The sequence below is a fragment of the Camelus ferus genome, chromosome 33, assembly GCF_009834535.1.
Source record: "Camelus ferus isolate YT-003-E chromosome 33, BCGSAC_Cfer_1.0, whole genome shotgun sequence".
Taxonomy (NCBI): domain Eukaryota; kingdom Metazoa; phylum Chordata; class Mammalia; order Artiodactyla; family Camelidae; genus Camelus; species Camelus ferus.
Window position 1 is genome coordinate 11,192,935 of NC_045728.1, and position 13,175 is coordinate 11,206,109.

Consider the following 13,175-nt stretch of genomic DNA (forward strand, 5'->3'; position numbering starts at 1 on the left):
CCAGAAAGTCTTGAAACACTCAGGCCGCGGGCTCTTCTTCCAGGTCTTTGACCTTCTGAAAACAAAACACTTACCCATTTTTTTACTTCTGAACACTAGTTCCTTTTCTGGGAATGGAATATGTACTTAGGACTCCCCTGCTCAAAGCATAGAACCGCAGGTCGGCACCGCCAGCATCAGGCTGTGACCACCGAAACTGTGAGCTTCAAGGCCTGGCCAGAGGTGTACTTGCTCCGCCTGCGGAACAGAAATGCAGTTCCCAGTTACTTCCACTTTTCTCATCTAAAAGTTCCGTTGGAAGAACTTTGAAAAAAAAAAAAAGAACTTCCCTCCCAAAGAAGGAAGTGCCCTGCCCTAATTTGCTAATTCTGAGCCTCAGCTCTAGGAGCATGCAGGCCTTGCTATGTCAATAAGTACTCAGTTCCTCCTTAGATACCCCTCCTGGCTCTTACACGAAGCTGTTGACTGCCTAGAGAATTAAGCTTATCAAAGGATTCTGTAAGAGGAGAAAAAATATTTCTGAACTTGAGGACTTTTCAGCCAGACATCCTTGTTTTGCACTTTGGTGGGCTGTATCCAAGATTGATTGTGGAGTCAACATTATCATTTCCTAAGAATTTCCATTAATCAATTCCTATCTAGAAATAATTAGAATGTCTAAAGAGAAAATATAGGCAAAGCTCTTAGATAACTGGCAAAACTTTCCATCTCTAGTGCCTCCCCACCCTTAGTTGCAGACTCTCCTTTTCTCTCCCTTGGTCTATTGAAGCCTTCTCCTCACTGTTTTCCCTGCCACCTCCAATTCATACTGCCACCAGACCAGTCTCCCTAAAGTATAGTTCTGACATCACCCAAAAAAAAACCCCAACAACTCTAAATACTCCCCATTGCCTCCTGAATTAAGTTAACAGTCATGATCTAACTCTAAACTACCTTGTAGCTTATACTATTCCAATATGTATATCCTATGCTGGGTGATTCGCCAGGTCACAAAGTATAACAATTCTTTTTTCATCACCATTACTCAGACCATTCCCTCTGCAGAAAGAGCGCTACTAAAGTTCAATCATTCTTCAGACTCAACGCAAATATTATCCTCCTTACCAGACACTCCAGCCAGAAAGAATCCTTCCCTCCTCTAAATTTCTATAACCATTTGTTTCTCACCTGCAACACATTAATTTGTGCTATACTGTCTTATCAACTTTGGTTTTCCACAGTAACCTAGCATAGTGTAGATATACAAGGGTTTGTTCCTCCTTCATAGTCAAATCTTAGATTTAGTGGGGTACAGGTTAGAAATTAACCCTTGGAGCTATGTATGAGCTTGTAGGTCATCTGCATAGCTCTGGCTTCGGTTAAGGCTTCCAATTTGTATTATGTTCAGTATGGTTTGTATAGAATGGAATTGCATAATTTGCACTTTGTTTCTGCTGCAGTAAGCCATATTTCTTTTAACATACAATGACATATCTCTCACATTTGAATAGAGAGAGTGACCCTTCTTTCCTCTGTATCTCTTTAAAAAAACTCCTGGATGGGATCCTACTAGAAGGAGGACAGAATTCTGCTGAAATGACCTTTTCTAGTGAAGTGAAAAACTTCTGAACTGAGGTTAAAGAAAAGAGAAGAAAAGATTGACTTTTTTTTTTTTTTTACAATTTTCACGTGGCTTGTTTTCAAAATGTACTAAAGATTGAATTGTTGATCAGAATGTCATTCTCATTCCTGAGTTATTCTAGAGCTGGCTTGATTCGTATCACATCATGTGACACGTGGCACTTTTCTTATTCCATTTCACCTTCAACACAAACCACATCCTCGTTCTGCACCTGAAAGTCGGTTGACTGAACATATTTGAAAAGTAAAGCTCTTCTGATATGTTGTTTGTACTCTGTAATCTCTGTCCTCAATATGTCACTCTAGGCATCAGCATAACAGAGACACTGATCGTTCCATAGAAAATTCCCCAAACAGGCTTCTAGATGAGAAGGACCAGGACAGGAACCTCTATTGCATTCCTAGGCAGGGACAGAGGGTTGGGAGTGGGAGGGATCAATGAAAAACATGCTTCAAGATAAGAAAAATCTCCTCTAGATTTGGGAGATGTGCACAGGTTATCTGACACTGAAGTCCGGGAACTGTAAGTACCTGGAAAGACAAAGCTGTTTCTTCTCTTTACTCTGTAAAATGTCCCTGAGGTCAGAGAAGTACCCTGCAGCCACAAAGATGACAAATAAACGTCAGAATCAGCCTCTATCTGAATCTGCCTGCTCCTCAGAGGAAGGGTTTTTTCCCCCAGATCTCATGGCTATTTCTTCAGAACTGTTCCAGACAACAGGCAATTGACCAAAAATGTTGAGAGGGACAGAGATAAAGAGAAATAGCTAAAGAAAGAATCTTCAGTCCCTTTAAAGCACAAGGGGAAAGCCCTGACATGTCTTCTGTTTTCATTCTAGCCAGGATGGTGTCCAGAGATCCAGGTGGACAAGACTCCCAAAAGCACAGGGCTGGATGGGGGGGGGGGGGTGAGGGCGATGCTTCCTGACAAGAGCAAGCCACCCATAATTCTCCCTTCCCCAAATTTATTTTCCTAACTACTCCAGCAAGATGCTAGGAAGTATCCCTATGTGGGAGGCACCCCCAGCATTGCTCGATAAATAATTTAGGAGGCTCCAGAGAAGGTCAAGCAAGGCCACTAGAGGGAGCCCCAGCCACCCAATAGTACAGGGAGCCAAGCAAGGTTTTCCCTCAGCCCCCTGTCTGAAAGTCAACCACGTATGTGAACAGGGGAGGAGAGACAATACACTAAGCCACCATGAGAGAAGACAGCCCTGTACATACTCGGTGAAAATGCAGGCCTTTCAAGATTTACAAAATCAAAGATTTAAAGACCGGGAAACTGAGGCTGAGCAAGGTTAAATGGCTTGCCCAAGCTTCCATAGCCAGAGTAGGGGGACTAGAGCTCAGAAATTTTCTCCAACCAGTGCCCTTTCTTCTCCATTTGCATCTCTCTATGTCAAGACCCTGGGGTCCAGGGTTTGCCTCTGCCTTGTGTCACCCTTATTTCTCCAAAATGGGAAACTCTCTTGACCACCTTCTCCTGCATTTCTTTCCCTCATACACCTTCTTGTATGGGATCTTCAGTGTTAAGCCTAATAATGTCATTTTGCTGATGAGACTTTGGAATGTAAATTGCCCAAAATGTCTGAAGTCAGTCCTTTCCCTCTGCACAACAGCATTATTTCAGATATGTAGGTCTGTAATTTGTAAGTCTCCAAATTGTAGGCAGTGCTACATGGAAGTGAATCATAGCTAATCAGCACCAAAGCCCTTTCTCCTCAAACTACACTTAGGATTTGGGGACAAGGAGAGAATTGGCCATCTGGGACCTTGGTGTTTTAAGCTTTATATATAGCACATTCTACCTTCCTATGAAGTCCATGTTCCCAGTTGCCTGGACAACACGCGGCCTGCAGAAACCCAACCTCCCAGTTCTCAATCCTGCCCTCAACAGAAATTTGCCACTCTGGATTGGCTCCCAGACCCTAGTCTCCTCCTCAGGCTCCTAGCTGGTTGGACCTCTTCTCTGCCCCTCCTCATGAGTGGGTCACACCACAGGGAGTCACAACAGAGGCAAGAGAAGGTCTCACAGAAAGGAAGAAACAGGGTAAGGATGATGGGAAGAGGGTAGGGACCAGGTATTGAGATTTATTTTTTCCAAAAGAGGATTGAGAAGAATGATTTATGTACTTAGGGCCTGACTGGTAGAGAGAAACAGCTCCAGCCTTCCCACTGGCCCCAGCCTTGCCTAAGTTTCCAAGGAGACCAAGAACAGAAGCTTCTGGAAAATATAAGAGACAGACTTGGAGACTAGAACACTAACTCTCCTGGGGCTCATGGTTCAATCTAGGGGTCAGGAAAGCATCTCCATGTCCAGACCTGAATATGAGTTCCCTCCTTCCCCCAAGAGAGCAAGGAGATGCCACCTAAGACCAAAGCAAACGGAACAAAAGCTGGGGCACAGAAGAAGAAAAGGAATGCAGGTGCTGGTGAGTCAGGCTGGGGGGAGGTGAGTGCCCCCTGCTCTCTATGTTCTGGCTCAGAGACCAAGCAGAGGTTCTCCAGAGGGAATTCAGTCCTCTGCATGGCAAATGGAACTGTTTTGACCCTCTCCCTTCATATCCTTGCGTCCATGTTCCCTGGAGCTGGAAAGTGGGGAAGTCTGCACCCACACACTCTCTGAGCCCCTCTGGCTCTGTGCCTTCCTTATATATTCATCGAATACATTTTGAGTACTGGGCAGTGAGTTCACTAGACTCTGCCATCAAAGACCCTACATTTAGTGGTCCTCAGATCTGCAAAAAAGAAAGTCCAGCATGTGGAATGAGGATGTGAGGGGAGTAAGGAGGCGGCAATCATGATAAGCTGAGGCTTTGCCATCTTGCCAGGGCAGATGTGGAGACTGAATCCATGCACAGGCTGGCACAGCTGGAAAATGAGTTGCTCCGAGACCACTTGGGTAAGAAAGCTGGAAGTTCTAGGGGAAATAGAGATGAGACAATGGGCATTTCTGCATCCCTGGGGCTTGGAGGGCTGGAGCTATGGTGGGGGGCTGAGCTAACCTCTCATCATCCCCTAGTGGATAAAGAGTGTCATGAGTTGGGGTTGTGAGGAAAGGGTATGCAGTGAGGGCTGGTAGAGGCAGCTATTTTTTTATAGCCAGAACACAAAGGGAGTTTTTGCTTCTTAGTAACAAAAAACCTGTAGGATTCTAAGGGGAAAACAAAAACCCAGAATAACATGAGAGGCTGGAAGCCGGCCGCCAGGTTTCCAGAGGTGGACAGGATCCATTAAGGCCATGAGGGCTGATTCAGTGGGGTCCCCAGCCAGTCCTGAGGGCCACTCTGGGACTGTCCACAGCTCTGCAAAGGAATGAGGCCCGCCGAGCCAAGGCTTCTGAAGACCAGCTGAAGCAGAGGCTGCAAGAACTGGAGGCTGAACTGGAGGGGGCCCGGAGGGAAGGGAAGGCCATATATACAGGTATGCGGCTCGTCAGGCAGGTGGGCAGGAGACAGGGGCCTGAAAGAGGACAACCAAGAGGGCCAGAGGATGCTAGGAAGGGAGACAAGGAGGACTTCCCCCTGCCCTGCCTAGTCTCAGCCTTCCCAGCTTGCACAGGAATCCTGAAGGAACCAAAGGAAGGTCTCCAGGATCCTGGGCGGGGACCTTCCACGATGCCATGCACCTGATGTTGTGTGGATTACAAAATGCATTCATAGCCTTTATCTCCTTCATCCTGAGGGAGTGTGTGGGGAGAAGGGCTAGAGTCCCGATCCTGAGCTGGCACCTGGCACCGGGGAAGGGGGCCTTGTTTCCTAGCTCTTTCCCCAGCTTCTCAGAATCACCACAAGAAGAACCAAAAGGCCTTTATGCTCCTGTCTCACTCGACCAAGTGGAGCCCTCCCCACCCATAAAATTTTTCATCCTTTCTCCGCTGCTCTATTTGGGCCTGGGTTCCTGGCCACCCACTATTCCTGCCACAGAGATGAGCCGTCAGCGCCAGGCCCTGCAGGAGGAGATGGAGACCCGCAGCAGGCAGCTGGAGGAGGAAGTGAAGGGCCTTCGGGAGAAGTTAGGTAGGCTTCCTCACCCTCAAAGCCCTTCCTCTCGGAGAATCACTGGCGAGGTCCAGCCTGAAGGGGTGGGCTTAGGACAGTCCTTCTCTAGAAGACTGCAATCTCTCATATTGCTTTCCCCACTGTCTCTCCCTTACCACTTCAGATTGCAACAGAGGGTTCAGGATGGAAAAAAAAAAATCTTAAGTTATAAGTAAAGAAAGTGTCAATCTCTCACTCCATTCCCCCCTCAATGGTCTCTCCAAATCCAGTTCTTTCTTAATCCCCACCACCACCTTGCCTCTCATGAGCAAAACATATTCCCTCTTAGTTTGGCTGATTTTTACAATGAAACCAAGTGAAAATGAAACCGTTTGACTTGTTTATTTCCATATCTTCAGGCCTAGTGCATGGTAGATCCTAAATAACTTGTTTGCTAATAAATAAGCCTTTTAAATAAGCAAAAATATTTGTTTTAAAGTAGGAAGCTTTTGCTCTCTTCCCTTTTAGTAACAGGATAATTTTCTTTTTTTGGTGGAGAGAGGTAATTCGGTTTATCTATCTATTTGTTTCTCCTGGTGGAGATACTGGGGATTGAACCCAGGACCTTCTGCATGCTAGGCATGTACTCTACCACTGAGCTATACCCTCCTCCCTTAGTAACAGGATAGAGTTGAACATTTTTAGCATGGCACACAGATTCTGCACAGTTCTGACCTCAAAGTTTTCTTATCCTAAAATAGCTTTAGTTTAGCTATAGCTACCAAGAGTTGCTTATCTGCAATGCAGACCGGGCGTTCCTTTCCTCATCTTTGCCTTATCTCAAATTTAAATGCAATCAGCATACATACTAGGTACTTTCCCATATATTATCAATTTTAACTCTCGGCAAGCCTATGAAGTATGTGTCATTCTCTCTATAAAGATGAAGAAACTGAAGCTCAGAGAGAGAGATGCCAGATGTTACACAAGTAGTAAGTGACAACCAGATTTAGGACCCAGATCTCTTGTCCCAAGCCCACTCTCTCTACTATACTTTAATGGTGTATTTCAGCTCTTTATAGGAACTATGGGAAAGTTGATGACCCTGAGTGAGTCTGGAATGAGCCCGCTAAAGTTCTGTTTTGGTGGGTACCTTGGAGACTCCGTTTAAGGATAGAGTGTCACCATCCTGTCCTCTTTCATCCTTCTGTCCCTCACCCCAGACAAGTGCCAGAGGGAGGCTGAGGCTGCAGAGAGAGAGGCCAAGCAGGCCCTTGGAGAGCGGGACCGAACTCTGGCTCAGCTTCGGGCCCACGTGGCAGACATGGAGGCCAAGTATGAGGAAATCTTACATGTAAGCACCACCTTCTGAAAGCCAGCCATCCCAGCACCCAGCACTCTCCCATCCCCACAAATCCCAGCTAGTGTGACAATAACAGACCACAGGGAAGGAGAAACAGCTTCTCCACCGGGAACTCTGCTGTATCTTATGGGTATACAACCGTGCCTGCCCACTAAAAATAAGAGCTTTAAGAAAACTCTGGCTAGGAAAGCTTACAGACCAACCTGGGGCACCCCTCATCCAGCCCTCTCCCCTCCTGGGATCTGAAGCTTGATGTCTGTAGGGAAGCCTGGACGGGCTCTTGGACAAACTGAGAGCAGTCAAGCCTCAGTGGGACGGGGCTCTGCTGAAACTCCACGCCAGGTACAAGGAGCAGCTCCGCCAGTTTGGACTCAACCCCCTGGATCTTTGAGACCATGAGCCCAAGTCTCTGGGACCCTCTCAGGCCCCAGCAATAAAGCTGTCTTGATGTAGAGCTCAGTAGAACTGTGGGATGTGGTTTTTAGGCAGAGATGAGTGCCTCTCATGGGAACTTCTTGGTTCTGGGCTGACCCATTACCCTGAAGACTGATTTTGACAAGGCCTCAACTTCTCTCCTAGAGAAACTGGGTCCCACCCTCTGAGCCTGGGGAGCTTTTCTTCCCCCTTCCCCCACTAGCACCAGCAAAGGAAGCCAGATTTGCAGGGAAAGGCCATTTCTATACTAGGCCAACAGTGACCAGGCACTAGCCCCACCATCCTAAGGTTCCCCCAGAAAGAAGGTACAGTGCTCTCCAAATTCTTGCAAAACACCCAACAGTCCTGGAGTCATGCCTAGGGCAAGTTGCAGATGGCTACAATCCTAGCCAGCCCCACAGCCCACCTGAAAAGGGAAAATTCAGTGTTTCTCTATTTTATTACAACTCTCTCAGTTCTTCTTCATTTCTGGTTAAATGTGGGGTTGCTGGGGTGAAGAGGTGTCCCACACCAAGTAATGCTCTGTAGACACAATTTAACTTTCATGTTACAATTTAACTCAATTCTGATACTATCTACCTGGAGATATCATCAGATCCCACAGATCCCACAGCCAATCTCAAGTCCACGTTGTCTGTCACCTGTGCTCCTGACTAACTGGCTATCAGTCAGAGGTTCCCACAATCCCCTCTTCAGGTTCAATCATTTGCTAGAGTGATTGAACTCAGGGAAACAGTTTACTTACTGGATTACCAGTTTATTGTAAAGAACACAACTCAGGAACAGCCAGATGGAAGAGATACACAGGGCAGGGTATGAGCATGGAGGCTCCATGCCCTCCCCAGGTGAGCCACCCCCCAGCACCTCCACGCATTCAGCAACCCGGAAAGCTCTCCAAATCTGTCCCTTTGGGTTTCTATGGAGGCCTCATTGTGTAGATTAATCCATTGATTATTGATGATTCATTCACCCTCCATCCCCTCTCCCCTCCCAGGAGGGTGAGGGTAGGGGTAGGGATGGAACTGAAAGTTCTAACCTTCTAAGCACAAGATTGGTTCCCCTGCATCCAGTGCCCCATCTTTAAGTGCTTTCCAAATTCACCTCATTAACAAAGCTAGGTGTGGTTGAAAGGGGCTTATTAACAGTAACAGAAGATACCTTTATCACTTTTATTACTTAGGAAATTCCAAGGATTTTAGGACCTCTGTGCCAAGAAAGGGTATGAAGACCAAATACATATTTCCTGTTATAAATCATAAAATCACAGCTCTCATCTCAGACAGAGCTTCCTCCTTGAAGAACAGTTCCCAAGGCTCCCAGATGACTCCCTCTGGAATCAGAGAGGAGACTCCCTATTGGGCCCACCTGCAACCTCTAACCACACCCTCTTCTGGGAGGGTGGGCCCTCATAGGAAGGGAGGTAGACCCTGGGCTTCCTGTGACTGGAAGATTCCAGAGTCCTAGAGCTGCCACTTCTGGTTTATAGACAGCATCTCAGCTCCTACCACCTCAGGCCAGAGAGTGAAGTCAGGAAAGCTTGGGCAAATCTGTGCCAGGCACGGGGGTGCTATAGCACATCTGAGTCTAGGGCCCAGTCCTAAGCAAAGAAAGAAGGGAAAATGTCATTCAGGGACCAGAAGAATTCCTTTTTCCTGCTGCCCCCTGCCCTGGAATGCCCAGGAATGGGGCTTCATCCCTGGGTCCTTCTGTTCCCGCCTTCCATGGCCCAACCTACATACCCCACACTGCTTCACTCCACAGCTTACTGCTCTGCCCTCCCCTCTGACCCTCCTCTGTCCTTCTCTGGCTGTTCACAGTCCCTCTGCCTTCTTCCTCACCTCTCCTGACCTTGGTGGAATCCAGGCTTCCAAGCTCTGGTGAGGCCTGGCTGCTAGCTTCAGGTGTAGGGGTGGCTTGGCCTCAGCCAGCTGCTGAAGCGTTTCCAGGTCATTCTCTCCACCCACAGGGTACCCATTCATCTCCAGAATCACATCTCCCAACTGCAGCCCTGCCTGGGCAGCCGAGCCTCCTAGGGTCACCTGGCAGAGTAGAGGGGGTTATAGAACTTGGAACACCACAGAAAAGTTTGCTGGGTGCTCTAGGGCTCTGGGAGGGAAGGACAGGAAGGGTCATTAGGAGGCAAATGATTGAAAGAATTCAAGGTCCCTGGGGCATCAGTCACCTGAGAGATGAAGAGATGAGGCACACTGGCCACGCAGCTCAGTCGGAAGCCATAGCCACCGCCAGGCCCAGGGTACAGGAAGCACTGGCGGAAGCAGCAAGGGACAGGGGCTACCATTGTATCTTCAACTGGTGGGTCCTCGGTCTCAGTCAGAGAGGCTGAGAGGGTGACCTGGGGAGAGTCAGGAGCCTCTGTGCTCTCCAAGAAGAGGAGTGGGGACAAGCGAACCTGGGAGGAGGCAGATAGGACAGATCTGCTGCTTCTCCCTCCACCTGAGCCTGCCCCTACCCCCGACCTAGCCCCTGCCCCTCGGCTCGCACCATGCTGAAGAAGCGGTCAGCCTTGGGGTCCACCACAACAAGCGAGACACAGGAGCCTTGCGCCCGGATCTTGGACACTGTCTCCTCGTGGCCCAGCCCCTCAACGCTCTCCCCAGCCACAGCCACCAGCCGGTCCCCAGCCTGCATCCCGGCCTTCTCTGCTGGCAGTCCTGGGTCCACCTCCCACAGGAACTGACCTGGGACGCAGACATCCTCACTGCTCCTCCCCCACTGACCCTCAGTGCCGGCCCAGGCCACTGTGTGTACACTGGGCGCCTGACCCAGGGGGTACCCAGGAGGAGGAGGAGGCCCTGGGTTGGGGTTCAGCCAGGAACACCACTTGTGTGCACGGTGAGCTGTATATGTGCCCTTGTGTGCCCACCCCAACACCCACCTTCCCTCCCCATTCCCAGGGCTCCCACTCACCGAGGCGACCATCAAGACCCTTCTCCTCCCGGAGCACGAACCCGAAGCCCTTGGGCCCTTTCTCTAGATGCAGACAGCGGGGTCTGTTGGGCAGTGCCCAGCCCTCTGCCAGGGGTGCAGCCAGGGGCATTCCCAGCTGGCGACACTGTTCCTCCACCTCTGGCCCTGCCACCAGCAGGGTCACCTCCTTGCCACTCTGAAAAAGCTGTGGGGACCCAGCAGGGCATCAGCATCAGCCACCTGGGTAGGGAGGGCAGAGGCAGGCACCTCCACATAGCCCCTCTCCCAGGCCCAGGAATGAGGCACTGGGGAGGGGAGGGAATGGTCCAGCACAGACTGTAAAGCGAAGGATGGTGAGGGAGATACAAGATCAGATCAGGAGATCAGGTGCATGGGGGAGAGTCTGCTTCCTGAGACAGGGCCCAGGGCCCAGGGGCGTGAGGACCAACAGGAAACAGGCAGCCATACCTTCCTGTTGAGTTGGTTATGTGTGAACTTCTCCACGCTGACCCCATTCACTTCTAGCAGTCGGGCCCCAGGGGGCACCCCTGCCCGCTCCGCTGCCCCTCCAGTACTCAGCACCAACCAGAAAGGACCCCGACGTCCTGGAAGCCCAAATGGCACGTTTCTGTCTGCTGCCTGCCCAGAACAGGGCTGAGATCCCCCTGCCAACCCCTCCTGAGCTCTAGGCTCACCTTGGGTGATACTGAAGCCAAAGCCACCCTCATCTTTCACTATGTGGCACAGCCGGGGCCGGACCCCCGGGCTGAGAGTAGGACAGAGGTGGTCGTTGTTCCCCCGCTGAGCTCGGGCCACGTCGTGCATGTGCCGGGCCAAAACCGTTAGCAACACCCGCGGACTGCTGGCCCGGATGCGGCGTATTACCTGAACAGCGGGCAAGCGGGATGGGCTGGGGCCGGCCCTTCTTACCAACTCCCCCTCCCTGGAAGCTACAGCTCTCTGGAGGCCTTCACCCACCCATTCTGACCCGGGCATCCCTCAATCCTAGGCGATGGGGGAAACTGAGGCTTGGGTCTTGTCCCCGTGTACCCAGGGTGGTGACCACCCGGCTTCTGTCTCCCTGAGGTGCTATGGAATGTTCTCCTGTACCACGGGAGAACTTAGCCCAACCTCACCACCAAATAGTCTTCGTGTTCCACAACATGGTTGTTCACCCCCAGGATACGATCTCCTTCCCGAAGACCCTGGCGCTGGGCAGAAGTGCCTGGCTCCACCCTGCACACCACATGCCCGACCGTGCCCCGCTCCTGCTGCAGGTGGAAGCCAAAACTCCTGCCCTCCTCTTTGCTCAGCAGACAGAAGCGAGGCCGTTCTAGGCTCCAGAGATCTGGAAGGGGAGGTGGGCAGCAGGAAAGGGGGAGGAGAAGAAACACAGCCCAAGTATAAGTTACCTTGTGCCTGGCAAACCCTGCCCCCGTGATAGGACACTGGACAGGTGTTGCGCAGTGGGGCCGAACACAGCCCAGGTAGAGTGGCTGGGACAGAAGGAAACATCCGGCCCCCTTTGACCTCCATGTAGTCACTCCCCACCAAGACTGTCATCAGAGGTAGATAGAGTGAGTGGTTACCAAGGAAATGGGAGACTGTGTGGAGCCCTGGTGGCTCCAGGGAAAGGAAATGGTTGCCCCAGGGGCAGAGGGTTACCAGAGGGGTCGAGGTCTTCAGCCAAGGAAAGAACAGGATTATCAATGCCCAGCTTTGGGTTAAACTCAAACTTCCTGCAAGGAGGCAAGGGACACAGATAGGAGAAAGCTGGTATCTGGACATGGGTCCCAGGCTCACGTTGAGGCATTAATGGCAACTGAAGAGCTTCTCCACCTTCAATTCCCTCCTTTCTTTGCCCAGCCCTTCGCACACGGCACTTACAGGGTCAAGGAGGCGGTGTCCAGAGGATCTGCTGGCAAAGAAGGGGTGAGGGGAGGAGAGGCACATTCTGTCCCCTGAGATTACTCTTCCATGGTCGTTAACTGAAAGGACTTAGGGGAACCCCTAAGTTCAGGGCTCACCTCTGTTCTGCTCCAAAAGGGTTTTCCCCTTCCCTTCCTTCCCCTCCCCACCTTGGTCCTTGGCGCAGAAATCTGATCGTATCAGTACAGGGCGTGGACCAGGAAGGCAGATATAAGTACCCACTCACCTTTCCTCTCCTGACTTCCAGTATACTTGCCCCAGAGCTGCAAGACCCATTGCCAAATGTATTCTGGTCCCAATGCCTTTCAATCTGTCCTCTGCCCAAAAGTCCCCTCCAGAGGATTTCTCCCAGCTTCCTACCTGCAGCTGCCTCCATGGTTGAATCAGCGACCCAGTGCTCAGTGTAGGGACAAGGTCCATGGAAACCAGCTGATCCTCCCACCTACCCCTCCACGTCCCGCCTCCTCCAAGACGCAAGCTTGGAAGCAGTTGGGTAATGGTTAACGGGAGGAGAGTCTTGTCCTCTGAGGAATTGTGCCTTTCCCTCCTGCCTCAATCCCTGGGCTTCAGCTTTCTCCGGACACTTTGCGCAGAGAAAGGTAGATTGCTGGTCTCTGAAATTCCAAGCCTGGAATAAGTATGCCTGAAAAGGGCGATAGGACCAGCATGGTCCACCCCCACCCCAATATCTTGTTCACCGCCCCCCCAACCCTCACTTCCTCTGAACCAAGAAACATTTGCAACAGCAAGTGGTCAGTAGTTTAACCAGAATGACCAAGAACAGTACCCTTTCTTGAAAGCACCAGGCAAACAGGCCACAGTAGGTGGAAGACACAGATCTTTAATAACAGCAAGTCAGTGCCCAAGCCCATAGAGGCCACCGAGCTTAGGTACCACTGTGGTGAAAGGGGCAGGAGAAG

The 13,175-nt window shown here is 50.5% G+C and overlaps 3 protein-coding genes across 6 annotated transcripts in view; 1 reads left to right on the forward strand and 2 right to left on the reverse strand.

The window, feature by feature from the left end:
• Nucleotides 1–92, reverse strand: part of CBL (Cbl proto-oncogene) — a 75,272-nt gene extending 75,180 nt beyond the window's left edge. The window contains exon 1 of the mRNA XM_032472591.1: nucleotides 75–92. The gene's annotated coding sequence lies outside the window, so the exon portion shown is untranslated. The remainder of the gene's footprint in view (nucleotides 1–74) is intronic.
• A 3,543-nt stretch (nucleotides 93–3,635) lies between these two features.
• On the forward strand, nucleotides 3,636–7,361 carry CCDC153 (coiled-coil domain containing 153). Its single transcript, XM_006175353.3, has 7 exons — nucleotides 3,636–3,670; nucleotides 3,972–4,052; nucleotides 4,457–4,522; nucleotides 4,924–5,043; nucleotides 5,547–5,639; nucleotides 6,824–6,954; nucleotides 7,226–7,361. The coding sequence occupies exons 2-7, from the start codon at nucleotides 3,983–3,985 to the stop codon at nucleotides 7,352–7,354; spliced, it is 609 nt and encodes a 202-aa protein (XP_006175415.1). The 5' UTR covers nucleotides 3,636–3,670; nucleotides 3,972–3,982; the 3' UTR covers nucleotides 7,355–7,361.
• A 773-nt stretch (nucleotides 7,362–8,134) lies between these two features.
• PDZD3 (PDZ domain containing 3) lies at nucleotides 8,135–12,906 on the reverse strand. 4 transcript variants are annotated; one of them, XM_006175291.3, is made up of 11 exons: nucleotides 12,616–12,904; nucleotides 12,214–12,241; nucleotides 11,992–12,065; nucleotides 11,463–11,674; nucleotides 11,022–11,211; nucleotides 10,795–10,931; nucleotides 10,327–10,531; nucleotides 9,901–10,097; nucleotides 9,581–9,808; nucleotides 9,237–9,437; nucleotides 8,135–8,995 (listed from the first exon to the last, which is right to left on the reverse strand). In XM_006175291.3, exons 1-11 carry the CDS (start codon nucleotides 12,629–12,631, stop codon nucleotides 8,966–8,968), a joined length of 1,518 nt encoding a protein of 505 aa, XP_006175353.1. In that variant the 5' UTR covers nucleotides 12,632–12,904; the 3' UTR covers nucleotides 8,135–8,965. The 4 variants fall into 4 exon arrangements, with proteins under 4 accessions (XP_006175353.1, XP_032328491.1, XP_014406611.1 ...); XM_032472600.1 differs by having other exon boundaries at nucleotides 12,214–12,244; nucleotides 12,616–12,686; XM_014551125.2 differs by having other exon boundaries at nucleotides 11,992–12,241; nucleotides 12,616–12,687.
• Between the last annotated feature and the right edge of the window lie 269 nt (nucleotides 12,907–13,175).